This window comes from Phaseolus vulgaris, chromosome 6, assembly GCF_051622355.1.
Source record: "Phaseolus vulgaris cultivar YP4 chromosome 6, ASM5162235v1, whole genome shotgun sequence".
Lineage (NCBI taxonomy): Eukaryota > Viridiplantae > Streptophyta > Magnoliopsida > Fabales > Fabaceae > Phaseolus > Phaseolus vulgaris.
This window is the reverse complement of record NC_143503.1, coordinates 15,443,732-15,465,872: the sequence shown is the minus strand read 5'-3', so window position 1 is coordinate 15,465,872 and position 22,141 is coordinate 15,443,732. Positions and strand designations below refer to the sequence as shown.

Sequence of the window (22,141 nt, the reverse complement as noted above, 5' to 3'; positions counted from 1 at the left end):
TTCATCATTTTCTTCTTATCAAATGCTGAATATGACAACTCCTGCTTTGATTAAATTCTACCTATCTTTGAGTGTGTGAAACAATTTGAATTGTTTCCTATTAATCCTCTGATGTGAATGTTAACCCTTCGATACATTGTAACCTTATCTTCAATCATATTTTCACATTGTATCTTCATAAATACAATGGACACTTCATAAGGAAGCTTTAGCTTTGTTGATATATGCGCATCTTCATCATTTGATATCTGCATCAATGCACTTTTGAATTCCTTTCTATACTTGTGGTTGTCGTGAACGTTGTAGATATATCGGGTAAGGCTTGAATTACGTTTTCCATTTCTTCATCATGTACATGTTCTTTTAAATAGTTTCCTTAATCAACTGAATAAGAACATGGTACTTGATCCGATGGAAACTCAATCTTCATTTTGTGTATCTTCCACTCTTTGTATGAGACGTTGAATTAGGAATGTTCTTATACAAGTTCTGAATATGTCTTTGTAATATGATTTCTCTATAAATGAATTCATTGCACGTGCTTTTTTCTAACTAAGCAATGACTTGATGATACTTGATTTACATAAATCTCGTTCATCAGTTTTCATGATTTCCTTAGTTAGCCTAAGTATGTAAGCTTTGGATATTGACTTGAGTGCATCTTGAAGTTCCTAAAACACATTTAGAAATCCTTCGCGAATCTCAACAATCAATATTAAGACATGGGTATTACCGAAAACAATATCTTTAAATATCTCCGGATTATCAAGTCTTTTCATTCTCGGATATTAATTTAGAAATATGTTTGTAATACTTTCCAAATTAAATTAAATTTAAAAAAATTAAACACAAATAGATTTAATTTGGTTTATATGATTTTAATTACATTTTTGGAAAAACTCTTTAATGTATAATAAATTATATGCTCTATTTTTTTTAAACCTTTTCATACAAATTTGAATATGATCAATAAAGCATAGTTGTATTAGAAATCAATTATTGTAATTACTTAGGAAAATATATTTCTTCCTTGAAACATTTAAGCATATGTATAGAAATAGTTTGCACTGTATTTCAAATCAATTTTGAAAACTTATTCTATTCTCGGCTTATGTTGTTCGTTTTGATTTAAATTATTTCCAGTAAAATCTTAATAGCAAAACAAGTATAGGAATCATTTAATAATCATTTGCACATGCAAGTAATTGAATTACTGAGTATGAAAATTTTTATTGTCAAATGATCATTGTCTGACGCGTTGTTGGAATTTCATCATTTGTCATATATATGAGTTGATCCTCATCTAACACGTAGTTGGGCTTTCATCATTTGTCAAGTGTGTTAGCTCCCACTAACACTGTATAATGAACTTGATCCATTGAGTTCTTTTATAGACATCGTCTACCATCTTTCTAAGACCTTTGTATAACTTTTGTATAGATTGAACATCATCTGACGAGTTCCTTGAGACATCGTCTGAAGCTTTCTGTAAAGGAAAGCTTCTAGCTCTTTTGTGCACCCAGTTCGTTTGATACTTTTAGCAAATATTATGTTTGTTCCTGTCATCATCTAGTAAGGATATATAGTATTTGACAATGTCAAATACTTTGGGTAACACCATCTTTCTTCCTTCTCGGACATCGTTTACAGTTTTATTATCTTCTCCATAGTGTTGTTAGAACTCATAACATATCTTTATAGTTTTCTGTTATCATCAAAACATGCTTGGAGTTTCTTATCAGGAGATCGTCTAGTGTGTCGGGAAACCATCTGAGACTGAATTGTCTAGTGTCTTAACAATCTCCTCATTTTCAACAATGACAAAACTATAAGTGTAAAGATGTCTTTCTAGTTTTTGCCATGTCACTATTTATAACATCATATATATCAAAGATTTATGGGCAAAGGAAATTTCCATAAAAGCTTTTAAAACCATAAACAATTATAAATTGTTCTCAAAGCATATACTATGTCAAAACAAAAGAAGAAACAAAAACATCAAAACAAAACACATTTCTTTTTCTCCCACATTTTTTCATTAGCAAAAAGGGTTGTTGAAAGAAATCACTACTGCGGGAATTGTGGTGGCTGAGAAGGCTGACTAGATAAGGGATTGCCACTCATCACCTAGTTAATTTGGTGAGTGAAACTAAGGGCTAGATCATTTAGTTTTTTCGCCCATTGTGCCTTCATATGATGTGCAAGAAGCATATCTTCTTCTCTGTTTGTCCTCACCTTTTCCTCTAGCCTAGCAATGTACTGATTGATTTAGCGACGTTCAGTAAACAACGTTCTCTTTATCATCTCTTAAGTGCAGTTTACCAACCATTCTTCACTATGGTATGGTTTAGGTTAGCCTACATCCTTAAGCAAGGGTTTAAGAACCTTGTCAGTGTTCTTACTAATGGCTTCTAACCTCGTTCTTTTCTTAAGGAAGCTAGTATTTTTTTCTCGAACTGATTTTCTGCGTTGGGATGAAAGGATTTTGAGGAAATTGTAATGGGTGAGAGTGCCTAATTGGAATGACTCATTTTGAAGTTCGAGGAGTTTTCGAATGCTCTACGACTTTTGGTTTGGATGTTGTGACCTTAGGCTAGTTGTGTTTATATAGATATTGATGTAGGTCCTAATGCAACTCAGATATTATCTTTCTTAGAAAAATAAATAAATTAAAGGTATAAAAAATAGATTTAAAAGCTTACAAATATTCACACATATTTTAATGAAAATGTTCAAGAAAAAATGATTATATCTAGTGTACTAATGAAATTTACGATTTGTTTAAAATCATTCTTATTTGGATAACAATTTGATTGTCTACTGAATGCACAAAATGACTTAATCGTGATGATGAAATATTTTCTATGTTTAGAAAAATAGTTTGTGTTTTACTAAATGATTTTAATCATCCTTTAGTAAAAATAGTGAACTTGTCTCCAAGTAAAAACTTTTTCAACTTCTAAGTTTTATAGTTTATACTCAAATTCTTTTATATAAAAAGAGTAGTGAAACCCTAAACCCTACAATACAAAAATCTTCTATTTTCTCCGTCACCTTATAAAATCCGAATGAAGCATTGCATCATATTACATAATACAACAAACGGTTGGTGGAAACCCCAATTCTATTTAACAACTAGGGATATATATATATATATATATATAATGTTAATGATATATTTATAATTAACAAGTGTATATAAATCATTGGTGTGCATAATGATAGTACATTATTAAATTCCATGCATATAGTTGACATTTTCCCTTTATTTTTATTACAATCTTTGTGAATATATATGGTAATATTGTTGTGTATATCAGATGACCATGACAATTTTGTTTCGTATTCTATATATATATATATTAGAAAAGAAAAATCTTAAAATTGATATTTGTGTTTTCTTTTCTGTCACATTTTTCTGATGCCAAAGCACTTTTATTTTTTTTTACCAAAAAAGGTATTTTTAGTTTTCTTGCCCAATATACAGTAATAGTAGAAAGATAATTTTAATCTTTTACTTCTATCTCATTTATTCCAATGGGAGTGAATAACGTGTTTGAGGTTTTGATAAACCAATATTGTGGGGCTAACATATTTTAGGTCTAGATAACAAATTATGTAAGTTGGGCCAAAAATTCAATGCAAAATGTTCTTTTAACTAAATCAAAATGTATTATAAATAATCAAATATAAATCTACCAAACACCATAAAAAAATGTCTCACGCCTTTAAAATATACTCTTATTTCAATCCTTGTTATGTATATAAAAAGCACACTGAAATTAATGGGAAGTATTCAATTACTTTCAGGGGTGCAGGAAGAAATAAGATGAAGAAAAGGGGCTGCACAAAATTAAGAATGGGAACCCAAAATGTATATCTTGGGGGTTTTGTTTTCATTTTCTCAACATTTAACAAAAGAACATTTAAATTCATCCTTCAGTTTAGGGTTTTGCATTCTATGTTTATGCACAGAAAAAATATCTGCAACTGAGACACTGTAGTAAGCAGTTGCAACCATGGTCACCTTCAGGGTAATCTTATCATGGATTTTTCACCATTTTCCTATCTTTTAACATTACAATCGTGCTATATTCTTTAAATTCCTTGCAAGATGGGTCTTTTTCTGATTTTTTACTTAAAAAACTCTTTTTTATTAATTTTTGTTTTGTAGTTGATTTCATTTTTTTCTCGTGCTTTGAAGAGTTTATAACTTTTTTTTTTTACTGAATCAGTTTCACCAGTACCAAGTTGTTGGGAGAGCTCTTCCCACTGAAACTGATGTGCATCCCAAGATCTACAGGATGAAACTCTGGGCCACCAATGAGGTCCGTGCCAAATCTAAGTTCTGGTAGTGACAACCTTAACTTTCTGTTTCTGTTTGATGATGGGATTGCATGAAAATGCTGAAAAAACATGGAAATTTTCAACCTTAGATTTTTAATCTGCGTGTATGGCTGGTAGGTTCGCACCATTGATAGGCAAACATGCTTTGAATCAAGTTTTTTAATGAGCATGATTCACATGGAATGTTGTTGTGGTGTGAACTTCAAAGGTCTTGTAATTAATTCCTCATCCTTCACGTCAAAGAATAATTTTATTTTTCTTTTGTACAATGAAATTAAGAACTATTTAAAGAAAGTTTCATATTCCTCCACCCGCATAGTTGTAGCTTGTAATAGCTGTCTCGTTTATCTGGATAGTAACCGTGTAGCATACATCTAAACTGTGGAAGTTAATTTTTTCATAACAAGCCTAATACCCTTTTAATGTATTGTGATCGCACTCATGTTTCATGCTTTTTGTCAATGGAAGAAAAGCCGAATTTGCCAGTCTGGTTTACATGAATGTTATGATTTCTCTCCCTTTAAGCCTGCCAGGCACAGGCTAGTGACAAGTTTCTGCACTGTTCCCTTTGGTTTGGACGAGATTAAAGTGTTGTTTTGTTTCTATTGATTCATGAAATTATTGCATAGCTTTCTGTTTGTGAAAAGCATGACTACTGACCATATCCCCTTTTTCTTTTTAATTTTTGCAGGTATTTCTTGAGAAAGCTAAAGAAGGTCAAGAAAAGCAATGGCCAAATGCTAGCCATCAATGAGGTATGCATTCTCAATGGACTCAATATATTTCTCATCGCTTAACACTGGTTATGGCAGCATGTTGGAAACAAGCTATATTTCTACTTGAAGCTTGTTGCTTCTTTCAGTGCTTATGTTAATTTATTTTCCTGATAAAAAAATCACTTGGTACATATAGCTATTGTTTTGAAACCTACATCCCAAGGACAAATCAGATTATATAAAACGCATATATATTGTAAGACTGTTAAAATTACAAAGCCATGTAGTTTTCTGCATGCTTGTTGGGAATTTGGCTTAGGCAAGTAGTTTCTGCTTGACTATCTTTTTATGTTGGACTCATTGCACCACTTTTCTCTCATGCATTGAAGAATTCTAATTAATTGGAAGTTGTTTGTTAGAGTATTTGGAGATCTGTTTGCTTTGTTATTAGGTTACTAGGCATCTTTTAAGTTCCAATGTTTCTTTACGGATGTTTAATTTTAGACACCAGTCTCTATAGTAGTTGTAAAACCTGTGTGAAGAGAGGAGGTTTTAAGCATGAAAGTGTGAAATATTTTGGTAAATCAAGATTGAAGTTTGGTATACATATAGACGATATGGTCAGATACTAGGAAATCTTGGTAGGGGTCATTGAGGGAAACATATTGAAGTTTAGACACATGTTCATCACAGTATTGTTTGCTACCATCTCATGTAACATTTACCATAGATTTTAGCTTAACTTTGCTATGCAAAAGAGTACTTGTAGATGATTTGTTTTCCTGTCTTTAGCATCTGGTTCCAAATGCAGACACTGATGTATATTTTCCTTATGCTAATTACAGATTTTTGAGAAAAATCCTACCAAGATAAAGAACTACGGGATTTGGCTGCGGTATCAGAGCCGGACTGGTTATCACAACATGTACAAGGAATACCGAGATACTACTCTGAACGGTGCTGTTGAACAAATGTACAACGAAATGGCATCTCGTCATAGAGTCAGGTGTCCATGCATACAGATTATTAAGACTGCTACCATCCCAGCTAAACTTTGCAAAAGGGAGTGCACCAAGCAGTTCCTCGACTCGAAAATCAAGTTCCCTTTGGTATTCAAGAAGATTAGGCCCCCTACTAGGAAGCTCAAAACAACATACAAGGCATCCAAGCCCAACCTGTTCATGTAATTCTCAGTCTGCAACATTTCCTACTGGTCATCTTGAGGCTGCTTGATTCATTATAAACGTAAGAGAGCATAGAGAAGGTAATCACATAGTAACAAACTTCATTTCCTGCTACCACAGAATGTTTCTATTCTTATTTTGATTGTTTTTGTTGAGCCCTTGATTTGCTCATTTCCATAAATCTGATCAGGAATGGTTCAAATCAAGTGTTTCATTTTTGTTATGAATGCTGGTTTTTTATTTCTTATTTAATTTTTCCATTCTAGTGATTGAGGAGGAGTACTGTCAGATATATGATGAGCATGACAAGTGAAAAGTTTCATTCAAATCACAGGGAACTTCGGTTATTCTCCAATAATAATGCCTATTGTTTTTCTTCCTTGTTAAATAATATCCATTAAATGGTTTACAGAATGCTTAAAAATCATCCACAATATGTAAGCTGTTTGATCTTTATAAGCTTTGTCTTCTGTTCTTATACTACCTGCTATAAAAAGAATTGGTTTAAACATATCATATATTATTTATGAATAACTTTACCTGTTGTGGCCATGAATAACTTAATTAGACCACATCTAAGGTTTTTTTTTACCATCATGGATTTTTTTTTTTTATCAAAATTGGATCATTGTCAAAAAAATTACAAATCCAGGGAGACGTGTTGTCCACATCATTTTTTTAAAAAAATTTCTTGTTTTTAAATAAATAAATATATTATTATTATTTAATTATAATTAAAATTATAAGTTATGTAATATGTGAAATTAATTTGATAAATAATTTTTTTATGAAAGAATAAATACTTAGGTAAAGAAAATGAGAAAATTAATAATCAAACTTGAAATTGAATTTTAGCTTGTTTGTGCATATAATTGCTTCTATTGTGACCTCTGGTTCTGCAATATGAACATTTTTTTTGTTTATTTAGAATTGAATAATTTATTTTATGGATTAAATTAGACCTCATAAGCTTGGAAATATTGTGGAGACGGTCCATTGGGGATAAATGTTGTTAGTTGTAAATGATAAAATGAGCAAACAATAATTACATGTGGACAAGGGTGATGTATAGTTTGAAATTTTCCACAATTCTCTATTTATTTTCCAAATAATTAATTCTCATTTCTATTTATTTTCAAATGTAATAACACTATTTTCATATTTTTTTATTAATCTAATAACCATGATGGTCAAAACCCCATTTTTTAAAGGGTTAAATATGTTTTTATTTTTTTTATAGCGTGAAATTAATTTTCGTATTTTACTCCACTTAGATTTCGCAAGTGTTTCTAATAAAAAAACATTATTATTAGAATGAGTTTTACTAGATAACGTTAACTTTTTTTTTAACGCAATAAATGAGTTTTTAATAAAGACTATGTTTGTAATTATTATAATTATAAACATTGTGATAATATTATAATTATTATTCTTATTATGATTATATTTATTTTTATTTTTGTCAATAATAAAATTAATAATAAGAATAATAATTATAATGATAACATTAATATTATTCATAATAATCTTACTAATATTTTTAATATAAATATAAGTAATATTAAAAAAATATTAATAATTTTAGTAAAAATATTAACATTTATTAGTGTTATTATTAATAAGTTAAAAATTATATTATTAATAAAAAATAATATTATCTATAGATAGAGTCATGGGTAAATTTATCCAAAAATCTATATTTGTGAATAATACGTATAGATGTATCTGTATAGGTAAATTTAGTCATGAATCTATATCAGGATTTACATACATTAGGTAAATTTTCCCATAAATCTATATTTGATAATATTAATAACAATAATGTTAGTAATATTAATAATGATATTAATAACACTAATAAAATTATTAAAAAATATTATTAACATTAATTACATTATTAATAAACGTATTAATATAAATAATAATATCAATATTTATCAATATATTATTAAAAAAACTATAAAAATGTTATTAGTAAAAATAATAATATTATTAATACTATCCATGAATATAAATTTGTAGATAAATTCATCTATCAATATTGATTTGTAGGTTAAATTACCTGTAGATACATATATGCAGATAATACCCATATATGTGGATAATATTAAAATTATTAATAATTTATGTTTATATATAAAAGGGATTTCTCTTTTAACTGTTTTTTTTTTATAATTTTCTTTTTCAATTTTAAACTTATATCAATATTTATTTTATTATTTTATTTTAGATATTTCAGTCATTTCATCATTTTTCTAAGCAGTTACTAAATATACAACAAAGATTTGGTTTTGATTTTTTTTTCTTTTTCTTTTTAATATTTTTTCTTTATTTTTTAAAATTAATATTTAGTAGTGAGTGTTTTCTATGCACATCACACGTTTTTTATTATTTTATTATATCATTTTGTATCTACTTCAATAACAGTTATAGGAGTTTTGAAATGGCAAAATTGGAAAATGTTACTTAAATTGAAAATTAAGAAAAAAAATTAAGTCTTAATATTAAATTTGAAAAAAAAAAAACTGATTTAGAGACTTGGAGAGGTTTGTGTTTTTTTTTTTGTAAAAAAGAAGTTATTAAAAAGGTTATTGGTGAAGTTGGTTTCTTTGGCATGTGTTACGGGTGTGAAAAAAAGGATTAGTTGAATCTATATAAAGGGTTGGAAGAGAAAGAAGAAAAAAACAAAAGATTGAAAATACAGGGAGAAGACAATCTCCACGAGAAGTTTATTCTCTTATGCATTTTTGTTCACTCTCAATGTTACATCTTTAATCAATCACATTTTTTCTTGATAGGAAAAATATGAGTGCACATGATGAAAAGGAAAGAACATGGCAACCAAAAGAAACAAGAGAAGATAAATGAGACTAAGATGGAGAAGCGCGGAAACTATCACGTGGATATAATACCCACAAACTAGACTCAAAGTCAAATCCCTTGAGTAACCAAAAAAACTTTAACTACTACACTAGACAAGTTATTTTGTCATATTATAATTTTTTATATACTTATTATTATTATTAATATGAATATGAATATTATTATTATTAATATTAATATTATAAATATTACAAGTATTATAAATATTATTAATATTAATAATAGTATTAAATATTGTTAATATTCTTATTTTTACAATTATTAAAAATATTTTGTATGCAATACTTTATATACGGATACAATCCATATGTAATTATTCCTACTTCATGGCACCAAAATTACATACTGATTAAATCCGTATGTAATCACTTTTGGCTTACATATGGAAAAATCCGTATGTAACGTCTATTTACCTACTGAATTAAATTCGTATGTAAATATCTATATGTAATCACTTTTGGCTTCCATACAGAAAAATTCGTATGTAATCACTTTTATTTTTATATACGGAAAAATCCGTACGTAATCACTCTTATTCTTACATTTGGTCTCACAAGAAGTACTCACTTAATTCTCCCCTTTATTACTCATATTAACACTTTAAAACTTCTCTAACTCTTCCTAACTTTTGTCAGAATTTTCTACATGTGAACTTGCATCAAGTATTTCTCAATAAGCTCGTTTGTCACTCTCCGAAGGATCCGCTTGACTTCTAGCTCAACTTCCTCGAAACTTCCTAAAATCCACCATTTTCGCTCCATTTCATTAAGAACAATTCATAATTATGTCCTTCGTTCTCAAAAATATTTTTTATATACCAAATTTATGAAAATATCATAAAAATATAATTATAAAAAAATTCTCTAAAAAAACATGTTTTTTGACCACCATGCTCTTTTTTTCATTTTTTAACAAAATGAGTATGCTTTTAAAAAAAATTACAGATTTGGAAAAGTCGTGCGAACATGGCACGACTTCATATGAAGAACTTGTGCAAGTTGACACAACTTTGTCCACGTCATATGAAGTCATGCATAGATAATGTTTGACGCTAATGTAATATATTAATTTGGTTATTTGATTATACAACATGTTAGGCCCAACACTATAATAGTAGCATACAACCTCCTATGTATGTTGTCTTGGTGATAGTCAATTCCATGACTAATACACGATAAAGACACGCCAAGACAACTGAACCCCAACAAGTGACAACATGGGTCAAGTCAGCTAATAATAATAGGGTTACCCAAATTAATATATTACATTACGTCAAACATGATCCATGCATGATTATCCAATTTTTTTGTCGCTAAAAACTAACATCCTTAAAATTTTATTTATCAAATTAATTTCAAATATTACTTAACTTACTATTCAAATTTAATTAATTTCAACTATAATTAAATAATTAATAATATATATTTATTTAAAAATAAGAATATTTTAAAAAAATTAACTAAAGTCAAGCTATTCAAATTTTCCGGTTTTTGGTGTGATAGAGTGCCGAACTCCTGGCACTTCAAGCATTTTTGGACGTACTCGGTGCAATCTCCTTGTACGGTCGGCCAGTAATATCCAGCTCGCAACACTTTGGCAGCCATAGTTCGAGCTCTAGAATGGGTTCCACGTACTCCTTCGTGCAGTTCGGTTATCACGTAAGTGACTTGCTCAGGGTTAAGACACTTTAGGAGAGGATGGGAATATCCTCTCCGATAAAGATCTTGGTCAATGAGTATGTATCGGGCGGCCTGCTGCTTCATCGTTTTTTCCAAGTGCGGGTCACATACTCCTTCAGTCAAGTATTGCTTGATGGGGGTCATCCAGTTAGGCTGAGTGTCGGTTGCCATGCATTCTTCAGCACCAACACTTGGTTTGATTAGAGTCACGTGTATGACCGACCGATGGACTCCCTTCTGTTTGACAGTAGCCAGTCTTGAGAGAGCATCCGCCCGAGTATTATTCTCTCTCCGGACGTGTTGGAACGAAATTTCTTCAAACCCGCTTAAGAGATTTTTGACAAAGTGGAAATACTGTTGAAGTAAAGTCTCCCTTACCTCATATTCTTTTGTGAGTTGTCCAACGAATAGGCGGGAATCGCTCTTACAAATTAGAGTAGTTATTTCTAATTCGATTGCCAGGTGTAGACCGACAATTATTGCTTCGTATTCGACTTGGTTGTTTGAAGTTTTAAATTCAAACTTCATGGCTTGTTCGATAACAATCTCTTCAAGTACCACTCCTTCCCCGCACGAACGATTGTTCGAAGAGCCGTCTACATACAACGTCCATTTGGATGTCTTCTCTTCGGTCGGGTAATGAGTGAGTTCCGCTGTGAAATCAGCAAGTGCTTGGGATTTAATGGCTCCCCTGGGTTGGTACTCAATATGGAACTCTGATAATTCGATTGCCCAACCTATCATTCGTCCATCTAAATCAGGTTTGGTGAGGATCTTCATAATGGGATAGTTAGTTTTAACTATGATCCAATGATTCTGGAAGTACATCTGCATCCGTCGTGCGGTAATGACTAAAGCCAATGCCACTTTCTCCACCATCTGATATCGAACCTCCGCACCGTGCAACACTCGGCTGACGAAGTATACCGGTCGTTCCTCTGTTTCAATTTCCTGCACAAGAACATAACTTACTGCTTCGTTGGAGACGGCGATGTATACCGTGATGGGCTCGTGTGTGTTTGGTTTCTGGATGACCGGTGGGGATTCCAGAAATGTTTTGAGCTGGAGGAAATTCTGTTCGCATTCCTCTGTCCATTCAAACTTAGTCGTTTTCTTTAACAGTTTTATGAGGGGTCTCGTTCGTTCGACAAGCTTAGGTACGAATCGAGACAATGATGTAAGACGACCGATCAATCGTTGAATCTCTTTGAGTCCGTTGGGACTTCTCATTTCTGTAATAGCCTTGCATTTTTCTAGATTTCCTTTTATGCCCCGATGGGTGAGCATGAAACCTAAGAACTTTCCACCTTCTACGCCGAACGCGCACTTTTCTGGGTTTAAGCGCATGCGATATTAACGCAAGGCTTGAAAAACTTCTTTCAGATTTGAGATGTGTTGTTCGCACGAGTCTGATTTAACAACAATATCGTCAACATATACCTCTACATTTCGTCCGATCATATCGTGAAAAACATAATCCATTAGCCGCTGATAGGTGGCTTCGGCAATTTTGAGGCCGAATGGCATGACCTTATAGAAGAAATTGTCGGAGTCTGTTCTGAATGCTGTTTTCTCTCGGTCGTGATGGTGCATCTGTATCTGATTGTATCCTGAGTACGCGTCGAGGAAACTTAACATTTGGTGCCCGGCCGCGTCGTTGACCAGTCGGTCGATAGTAGGTAAAGGATATGAATCCTTTGGGCATGCCTTGTTAAGATCCTTGTAATCTACACACATTCGCCACTTGCGATTTGCTTTCTTGACCATTACTACATTGGCCAACCACGTTGTGTAACGGGCTTTCTAGATGAACCCAGCCTGCACATTTTATCAGTCTCCTCTCATGTGGCCTTGCGCCGCTCTACACCCAACTTTCTTTTCTTTTGGGCGATCGGCTTAGCTTCTTTATAGACGGATAAACGATGAGTGATAACATCCGATTTTACCCCTGGCATATCTGCAGCAGTCCAAGCAAAGAGGTCAACATTTTTTATTAATGTCTTACCGATTGCTTCCCAGTCGTCCTACTTGAGAGACGTTCCCATGTGTGTTTTACGGTCTTTTTCACGAAGGAATATGGGTTGAAGATCTTCCCCTGCTTCCATTTGAGGATCATCCAGCCAGGGATCTAGGTCGACGAGAGCAACCAAGTGCCTTCTAGAACCTCTTCCTCTAGAACGCCTTTCCGGTGATCGACCTCTTCGGTCTGGGGATCGGTCAGTCGTTGTGGTATAGAGCCGTCGGGTTGGCTCGACTTTCAGGCTGGCCACATAGAATTCTCGTGCTATCTTCTGATCTACATGCACTGTGGCTATATCTCCATTGACCGAGGGGAATTTCATGGCCAGGTGAGGGGTTGAAACAATGGCTTTCAGTCTGTTGATGGATGGACGACCTAGCAAGATATTGTAGGATGTATTGGCGTTGACCAACAGGTATCGTATGTTGATAGTCTTGCTGAGGTAGTCGTCGCAGAACGTAGTGAATAAGTCAATGTATCCCCTTGTATCTACTCTTTCTCCCAAGAATCCGACTATCTGTTCATTGTAAGGCTGTATTTTTGCCTCTGAAATCTGCATTTTCTTAAATGTCTCCCAATATAAGATGTCGACCGAACTACCTTGGTCTACCAGCACTTTGGCAATTGCGAACTTGTCGATCTCTACGGTTATGACCATGGGATCATTCTGAGCGGGATCAATTGCGGTGAAGTCGTTGCCCGTGAATGTGATTGGTGGTATATGCGGTCGGCGTGTGTGGAGGCCGAATGGACGGACTGGATAGCCCTTAAATGTTTCTTCCTTGCCGAATTGGAGCATCCTCCACTTGCAAAACCACCTGCTATATAATTAATCTCTTGTGGAGGTACGCCGAGCGACACTGGCTCGACAATTGTGTTGATAACTTCACGAACTTTCTGCTTGGTTCAGCTTCTACGCTCGGGACTTTCACTCTGGGGCCTTGTCCGTCTGACTGGACTTTCGCTTCGTTTTCTTCTATTTGTGCGACGATGATCATCGCGGATTCGGTCGTCTCGTCGTCCCGAACGTTCTCGGGAGTCAATGTCGCGCTGGGGCGATCTAGGTGTAGGCACGGTCGTCTTCACAAACTTGTGAAGATGGCCGACTTGGACAAGTTCTTCTATTTTGTCCTTCAACGCTTGGCAACCTTCGGTCGTATGACCGTAGTTGCGGTGGTACTGACAGCGTTTAACTGTATCGGCGTTGGGAGGTGTTTGCGCTTGTTTTAATGTTGGGATCAATTCAGTTTGCAGGGCTTCATCCAAAATCTTCCCCCTCGGTACGACCAACGACGTATAATTGTGGAAGTGTGGACCTTTATTGGGGCGATACCGGTCTCGGTCGGTCGGTACTATTGGAGGACGAATGCCCTTGTTTCTTTCTGTGTTCTCAACATGTGTCTTCCTATGATAGTCCACATGCTCTTCAATTTGCATGAATTTTGTTGCTCTTGTTCTCAATTCATCCATATTGTACAGTGGTCGCTTGATAAGGCTTTCTGTGAACCGTCCGGGTAGTATGGCCGAAACCAAATGATGCATTGCTATGTCCGGATTCAGATTCCGTATCCCCATACAGACTTTACTGAACCTGTCCATAAAAGCTCTCAAGGACTCTCCTCTTTCCTGTTTGACATTAAGAAGGGACATACTGAGTAGTGAACTTCAATTCCAAAACATCAAAGCTTGCGATGGAATTAGGGGGAAGGTCAGTAAACCATCCGAGAGGCCCTTCCCTGAGCGACGTAGGAAAGACTTTGCACCACACCGTCTGATCAACCGTGTAGATGGTCATCTGCGTTCTAAAAATATTCAGGTGTTCGTTCGGATCAGTGGAACCATCATAGAGGTTCATGGTTAGACCTCTCCATTTGTTGGGGAGAGGCGTGGCTATGATGTCATCCGTAAAAGGATGGCCCCTTGGGTTCGCCACTCTGTTTGGGACCACATGTTTTACGCTTTGATGGGTATGGTGGACGAGTGACGTGTGAGGTACTATTTGGGCTAACACTCTTGTCCCAGATTGATGTGGTGGTGGTGTAGGTGTCCGTGAGTGTCCTTCACGTTCAGATTGTTCAAGTCTTTCCAGCAACCTTTTGTTTTGCTCCTTTAATTGAGCCATTTCTTCTGCTTGCCGTTGTCGCTCCTCTTCCTGTTTCCGCCTTTCCTCCTCATGACGCAATTGGTCACTAATTCCTTTCTGAAGTAACTCCTGCATCCGGGTTTGGAGCATCATCGTATGCTCCTCCGCTACGTTATCATTGTTGGTGTTATTCACTGCTGAAACCATCTTCACTTGTTGGAATCCTTAGGTCTGGGAAAGTGATTACTCGGGCCCCACGGTGGGCGCCAATTGTACCTGTGTGGATGTCAGGGCCTGAGTAATGTCGATCCACGTCGATACACAATTGTCGTTGTGCTTGAAGATATCTGGTTCGTCGAGTCTTTCTTCCTTCTCGCGTGCGTTCGTTCGGTCGGCGGGGTACCTGCGATTGCACTCTGACGCTCAAGTCAGTGCTAGTGTTTTGTTAAGTCTCTCTGATCTATGAAAAAACGTACCTTTCCCCCTTTCAGAAGTTCCTTTAGTAGGTTGACTTGGGTCTTGGCTCGTGTGGGCCAAGTAACTGATTGCTAGAGACATGCTTAGTGGTCTCTGGGTCGTGTCTGGTGGTTCCCTGATATTAAGGGAGTGTTCTACGAAGTGTCCTTGACCCATTTAATGGTAGTTACAATTGTTTATTTTTCACGTATTACCATATTTATTTATTTATTTAATGTGCAATCTTCGGTCGTCCGGTGCCGACCGGTACACAACATGTTAGGCCTAACACTATAATAGTAGCATACAACCTCCTATGTATGTTGTCTTGGTGATAGTCAATTTCATGACTAATACACGATAAAGACACGCTAAGACAACTAAACCCCAACAAGTGACAACATGGGTCAAGTCAGCTAATAATAATAGGGTTACCCAAATTAATATATTACATTACGTCAAACATGATCCATGCATGATTATCCAATTTTTTTGTCGCTAAAAACTAACATCCTTAAAATTTTATTTATCAAATTAATTTCAAATATTACTTAACTTATTATTCAATTTTAATTAATTTCAACGGTAATTAAATAATTAATAATATATATTTATTTAAAAATAAGAATATTTTAAAAAATTAACTAAAATCAAGCTAACTTGCAACGATTTTAGTTGAACTAATTTATGTAAGCTTCGTGTTGAATAAAAATATTATATTAAATTTTATTACTAACTTGTTCTTGTAATAAAAACATTCGAACATTAATCATAAATACCATTAATTAATTCAAATCAAATTTGGCTTTCTCTTTTAGAAAATACCAATCATCTAAACACATCTTTATAGATTTTAGCTTTTAAACAAAATCTATATCGTAATAAAATATATTGAGTGCTGACAATGGAAACAAAAGTTAAAATTAAAAAATAGTCACTGTCAAGATTAGCACTTGAGAAAGCAAAATGCTATTTGTGCTCAATAATTTACTGAACAGTTGAGAAGTATCGCTATACTCATGAATGAACACCATAAAAGCACAACATATGACAGACATACACAATCAAACTACAGATAAAAATATTTAGACACAAAAATGGTGGTGAAGGTGTATGGTCCAACTTATGCATCCCCAAAAAGGGTGCTTGTGTGTCTGATTGAGAAGGAAATCGAGTTTGAAACAGTGGATGTTGATCTTTTCAAGGGAGAGCATAAGGAACCTGAGTTCCTTAAGTTGCAGGTTCAATTTTTCTTTTGCTACTTATTTTTTTACCCACATAAGCTGCACCTTCATTTGGTTTTAGGATTTTGGTAATATTTGCGTTTTTTTTCATGTTTAATTCTACCTGTGCCTAATAATTCTGCAGCCATTCGGATCAGTTCCTGTTATTCAAGATGGTGATTATACTCTCTATGGTAAACCACAAAGCCCCTTTGTTTTCTTCTGCATGTTTTTTCTTGTGCGTATGGTTAAGGAATGTGACTTTTCAACTTTTGATCTTTCTAGTGATGTTCTTCACCTTGAGTGGCCCTTATTTATGTGAGTAGTTCAAACTATTTATCTAGAATGTTGTTTTGTGAGGTTAGGATTGTTCATTCTTGCTCTGCACCCCCATTGCTAAGGGGATGCAGAAGGGGATGTAATTCTGTTACTCCATGAAATTGGTGATTTAGTTGTTTCTGATAAACATATGTTATGGTTTGATCCTTGATGCATCATGCATGTAACTTCCAGAAAACCTAAATAGGGTAGTAATAAGACTTAGTTTTTGCTGTGTGAAATTTCCAATGTAGGATAGTCTAAAACGCTGAATGCTTACTTTCCCATATTCATTTTGCGATTGTAGGATAGTCTGTGCTCATTCTAATACACTGATTTAAACCAATGTTGCAGAATCTCGTGCAATAATCAGATACTTTGCAGAGAAGTACAAAGATCAAGGAACTGAGTTGTTGGGAAAGACAATAGAAGAAAAGGGTCTAGTGGAACAATGGCTTGAAGTGGAAGCTCATAACTTTCACCCACCACTCTACAACTTGGTTATCAATATTCTGTTTGCCCCATTAAAGGGTGTTCCTTCAGACCAAAAAGTGATAGAAGAGAGTGATAAAAAGCTTGAGAAGGTGCTAGATGTTTATGAGGAAAGGCTCTCAAATAGCAAGTACTTGGCTGGTGATTTCTTCAGCCTTGCTGATCTTAGCCATCTCCCATTTGGTCATTATTTGGTGAACCAAACTGGAAGAGGGAATTTGGTAAGAGAGAGGAAACATGTGAATGCTTGGTGGGATGATATTAGCAACAGACCATCTTGGAAGAAGGTGCTTCAGCAATACAAATACCCTGTCTAGATGCTTAATTAGCTCTATATCCATCATGGTTTCGGGATGAGACTTCAGTGTTTCCTAATACCTGCTTGGAAATAAAATGGAGGCTATATGCAAGATGTGGATTTGGATTTGGATCTTTTCCTTTTCTTAAATAAAACTCCTTATATCTTATAAGTTGAATCTTGTCACAAATACAATCTAAATAATGACCATGAGGGCAACCTCTCATGTTTTGCAAGACTGGTTATTGTTCATTTTTCATATGGATATGGATGCATGTTTTACGTTAATTACTGTGACATTGATTTTAACAGGTAAAGATTTTATCCTTGTAATTCTTACAAGTTGCTGTTAAAGAGTAAAAAGAAGGCGCACCAAATTATCTTTCTTGGTTTTGCCTCCATTTTTTTCATCAACCTCTTAACTTTTCATTATACCTAACATAACATGAAAGCCTAACGGCCATAATCTAGAGCACTTCTACTTGTGGAAGAGTGACGAACATAATCTTAGGAGTGAAAGGATGATAGTCATTAGCATTTTTACTTGGAGGGTATAGTTGGTAGAGTTTTCACAGCGCAGGAAGCAGAAGCTATCCCTTATTATTTGGATTTCTTTTCTTCTTCAAAGAACACTTGTTTTAGCAATTTTGCATGTTGAATAAGTTGTTTTTAGTTCTTAGATGCATGATTCAACGACATACTTGGTATGATGAGTTTTATGACTTTATTGATCATCTTCATTATTAATGTTAGATCTAATTAAGACATGGCAGACGATTCAGCCTTCGTTCCCCATGTTGAAAATATTCTAAGTAATCAAAAGAAAGTATTGAAAACAAAGATTGTTATGCATATAGAAAGATGGAACACAATAGGTGTTCTAGATGTTGTTCAAGAACGTCTATGAAAATAAACATGATAGATGTTGTCATATATAAAATTTTAGAGAAATGATATTTTGACAACCATAAGAGTTGTATACAACTTTGATATGATTGATTTAAATATAAATATATGTAATAAAGGGTAAATTTGAAAAGGAACTTGAAACATGAAAAGACAAACAATGTCACGTATAAAACATCACACGATGTCAAATATGAACACGTCAAACGATGTCAAATGTAAAAATATTAGTTGAAGTCTTCGTTGAAAGCGTAAAACGATGCTTAATGGATTTTCTAAACAAAACACATAGAAGAACTCATGTATTGAGCAAAAACACAATTCATTTGTCCGTTTAATCAAGTTAATGCAAATGAAAATGTAGAAACTGGGAATGAGAAAGTAAAACAAGAAAGAACAAAGTACGAAAAATTACACAAATAGTTGGAAAAAAATTGATAAATGTTTTTCGTTGTTTTCTTAAAAAAATCACACAAATAGTTCTATGTGGTTCGACTATTAATCAAGTTTACATCCATGAACAAAGTTTCCTTATGAGTATCCTTAGAGATTACAATACAAAGTTTTTCTCTAAACCTCACAAAAACACTTTGAACTATTACGTTACAAATAATTGTCAAGTTCACGTTCCTAAGTACAAGACATAAAATTATTGTCTTAAACCTTCCCATTATGTGCATTTCTCATAAAAGTCAACCATGTGTACAACAATTAAAACTAAAATTACCATGAGACGCCTACCGTTACAAGGAAATTATATAAAACTAACATTTCATCTGATGAGGCTTAAAAAATTTCTCTTGAAGAAAAACTCATAACAAAAACAATCAGACGAACGTTGTTAAGAGCTAATTTTAAGTTTAACTCATCTAATTCAAGAGGATCAAGTTAGATGAATATTTTTATAGCTAGCTAAATCTCTTGACTAATAAATATTCATGTTTAATTTAACCATTAAATAAAACATTAGCTTCTACTTATTCAAAACAAATATATTTACATAAAGGTCAGCAAAAGGAAAGTTCAATAAAATATTTTAATAGATTTTCACACATCAACTTTCCTTATTGAGTTAGTTTAGATGATTACAACATGCAATATAACAAGAGATAAGAAAGAGAAAAAATCACACACAATAATTTATATTGGTTCATCTATCGCAACAAACTACATCCAATTATTGACTAGCATAGTTAAGTTCAACTAAGTTGACTAATGTTGCAAAGTACAAATCGAGTATTCTTTATTCTCATAGTCAGTCCTAGCTAATCCCTTGAGTATTCTTGACACGAGCTACTCTTGGTTCATCATGAGTATTCTTTACACCTAGTTACTTCTGGCTAACCAAGTATTCTTTCGGATTGCAGTCACTCTTGACTAACCATGTCATGAAGTATTCTTTACTCAAGCCAATCCTAGCTTCCCTGAGTATTGTTTGTGAAACACTCACTCTTGGCTAAGATATGAAAGTTTAGTGTTTCAATGATCTAGTGATCATTAGGTCCGATAACTATAGGGAGGATTGTGTATGAATATAATGATTAGGATTACTCTTCTAGTTTAGATCATTTTGCTCTCTAAAGAGGGCAACGTCTTTCAACGTATACAAAGATTTGGTTCACTTTTCTAAGTAGCTGAAAAAACACTAATACATTATTCTTCTTTCAACTTGAGGATCATTCTAGCAAGTTATGAGGTGTGTGTTATCATTTGATTAGTATATCTAGAGGGTGCAACCTCTACTCTCTTAGCTTTTATGAGTGCTCTTCTTGTGAGTGGCCTATTTGGCATTTCATATCCTCTCTTATATGTATCTCCCCATCATCACCTTCTTCTTGATAAATTTTATTTTTATAGACTTGTTGAAGAAGGTAGTCGTTAGATGATCGTTTATAGTTGTTGAGAAATTTTAGCTTTTATATATTGTCTGTTTTGCGTTTGATGAACTTTATTATGATTGTTGATATTACCTTGATCTTTGCTCATTTTCTTCATAATGATGTTGAGAATTGACAATGCTTATTATTTATAGAGAAAAGAATTCTTAAATTATTTATTAAAATAATTTGATTACTTTAAAATAAGAAATTTTAAATTTTACTTCAAAATAAGAATTTTAATTTCTTTATAAATTTTTCTTTTTATTTATATTTTTCAATTTGTTCTTCTTCACGGTATTGTTAACTTAACTTCAGTGGGTATATCATTCAACCTTGGTTCAGATGCTTTCACTTATTTTTATTGATATAAGAGATTTCCAGTATGATATAAATATTTTTTTATTAATAATATTTAAATTATTTTTATCCTAGTTTATATAAGTTAAAAGTCAGTCAAAATACTTTTTTCCACTATTTATTGAGAAAGAAAGTTTTAGCCTACATTACTGGAAAAAAAAATATTAACAAATACCATTAAATATATTTTAATAAGTACCACAAAATAATTAAGAAGAATATAAGCTGAAAATAACTTCAACTTATATATATCTAACAAAATCTCTATTTATGTTAGCTAAAAAATCTTAAAAGGTTTTGACTTATCGATTAACATTAACTAAAAAACACTATTAAATAGTATTTTGTTCAAATTATTAAACATTGTTTAATATTATATTTTTAATTAAAATACTTTAACCAAACAGAAACATTAAAATGTAATAAATCTAAATTTTTATCCAAATAAAATAAATAATTCACATTTAATATATTTAAATAATCTAAATATATATATATATTTTTTCGTAACAATTTTAATAATTAAATTATATCAAGCGAATTTACGTGAATATGAGTTAATATAATAATTTAACTTTTTGTAAAATTAAATTTCTAATTTATAGTAAAAGAAGATAACGATTTTGGTTACGTTTCAAGAAACACGTTTAATAAAAAATGTTTCAAAGTGAAAACATTTTCTATTATCTAATAAATTTCATGTGAATACTATCAAAACAATTCGAAAAAAAAAATGTTTTGCAAATAAAACTTACTTGAAATTTAATAATAAAAGTACATATTATTTGCATTTTTCATTTCCGAAATACCTTGTATATTAAAAAGAAGTGTGATATTTAGACTTTGGGGGCTGTTTGGTTGGTGAACGCCACGAGGAGGCAAAAGTGGTAGGTGGGAATAACATATTACTTTTAATAGTGGGTAGATGAGAAGCTTTAATAAATGACTTAATAGCTTATTCACTTAACTAATACTTGATGAATTTATTTGAGTTTTTTTTAAATCACTTTTCTTAACATAGAAAATATTTATAATATTTTTATACTTATTTAAACATTTTCCTAAAAATAAAAAATATAACTAAAAGTAATTTATTTCGATAAACTATTTGGGATACTTATTAAAATTATTTTCAAAAAAATGAAGTAACATATTTAATAAGAAATTATTTTTTAAATAATAACCTATGAATTTCAAACACAACTCTTAAATGGCATAAGTGTCCGATTAAAATTTGTATTTCCATATTCATATTAATATCCATGTCAGTGTCATTTGGTGGAATTAGGAGAAACTGTG

The 22,141-nt window shown here is 32.8% G+C and overlaps 3 protein-coding genes across 6 annotated transcripts; 2 read left to right on the top strand and 1 right to left on the bottom strand.

Moving 5' to 3' along the window:
* Positions 1–3,868: 3,868 nt before the first annotated feature.
* LOC137831060 (large ribosomal subunit protein eL20) lies at positions 3,869–6,635 on the top strand. 4 transcript variants are annotated; one of them, XR_016521566.1, is made up of 5 exons: positions 3,869–4,034; positions 4,236–4,328; positions 5,039–5,102; positions 5,909–6,327; positions 6,514–6,635. XR_016521566.1 is itself a non-coding variant. In XM_090303536.1 (4 exons), the coding sequence occupies exons 2-4, from the start codon at positions 4,324–4,326 to the stop codon at positions 6,248–6,250; spliced, it is 411 nt and encodes a 136-aa protein (XP_090159662.1). In that variant the 5' UTR covers positions 3,869–4,034; positions 4,236–4,323; the 3' UTR covers positions 6,251–6,470. The 4 variants fall into 4 exon arrangements, 2 of the variants coding, with proteins under 2 accessions (XP_090159662.1, XP_068494676.2); XR_011084323.2 differs by having other exon boundaries at positions 3,910–4,034; positions 4,236–4,351; XM_090303536.1 differs by lacking the exon at positions 6,514–6,635 and having other exon boundaries at positions 5,909–6,470.
* Positions 6,636–9,771: 3,136 nt separating this feature from the next.
* Positions 9,772–12,156, bottom strand: LOC150027186 (uncharacterized). The gene is made up of 2 exons (XM_090303854.1): positions 10,638–12,156; positions 9,772–9,866 (listed from the first exon to the last, which is right to left on the bottom strand). Exons 1-2 carry the CDS (start codon positions 12,154–12,156, stop codon positions 9,772–9,774), a joined length of 1,614 nt encoding a protein of 537 aa, XP_090159980.1.
* Positions 12,157–16,350: 4,194 nt separating this feature from the next.
* Positions 16,351–17,935, top strand: LOC137831059 (glutathione S-transferase F9). Its single transcript, XM_068638573.2, has 3 exons — positions 16,351–16,609; positions 16,737–16,785; positions 17,264–17,935. Exons 1-3 carry the CDS (start codon positions 16,466–16,468, stop codon positions 17,716–17,718), a joined length of 648 nt encoding a protein of 215 aa, XP_068494674.2. The 5' UTR covers positions 16,351–16,465; the 3' UTR covers positions 17,719–17,935.
* The last annotated feature ends 4,206 nt before the right edge of the window (positions 17,936–22,141 follow it).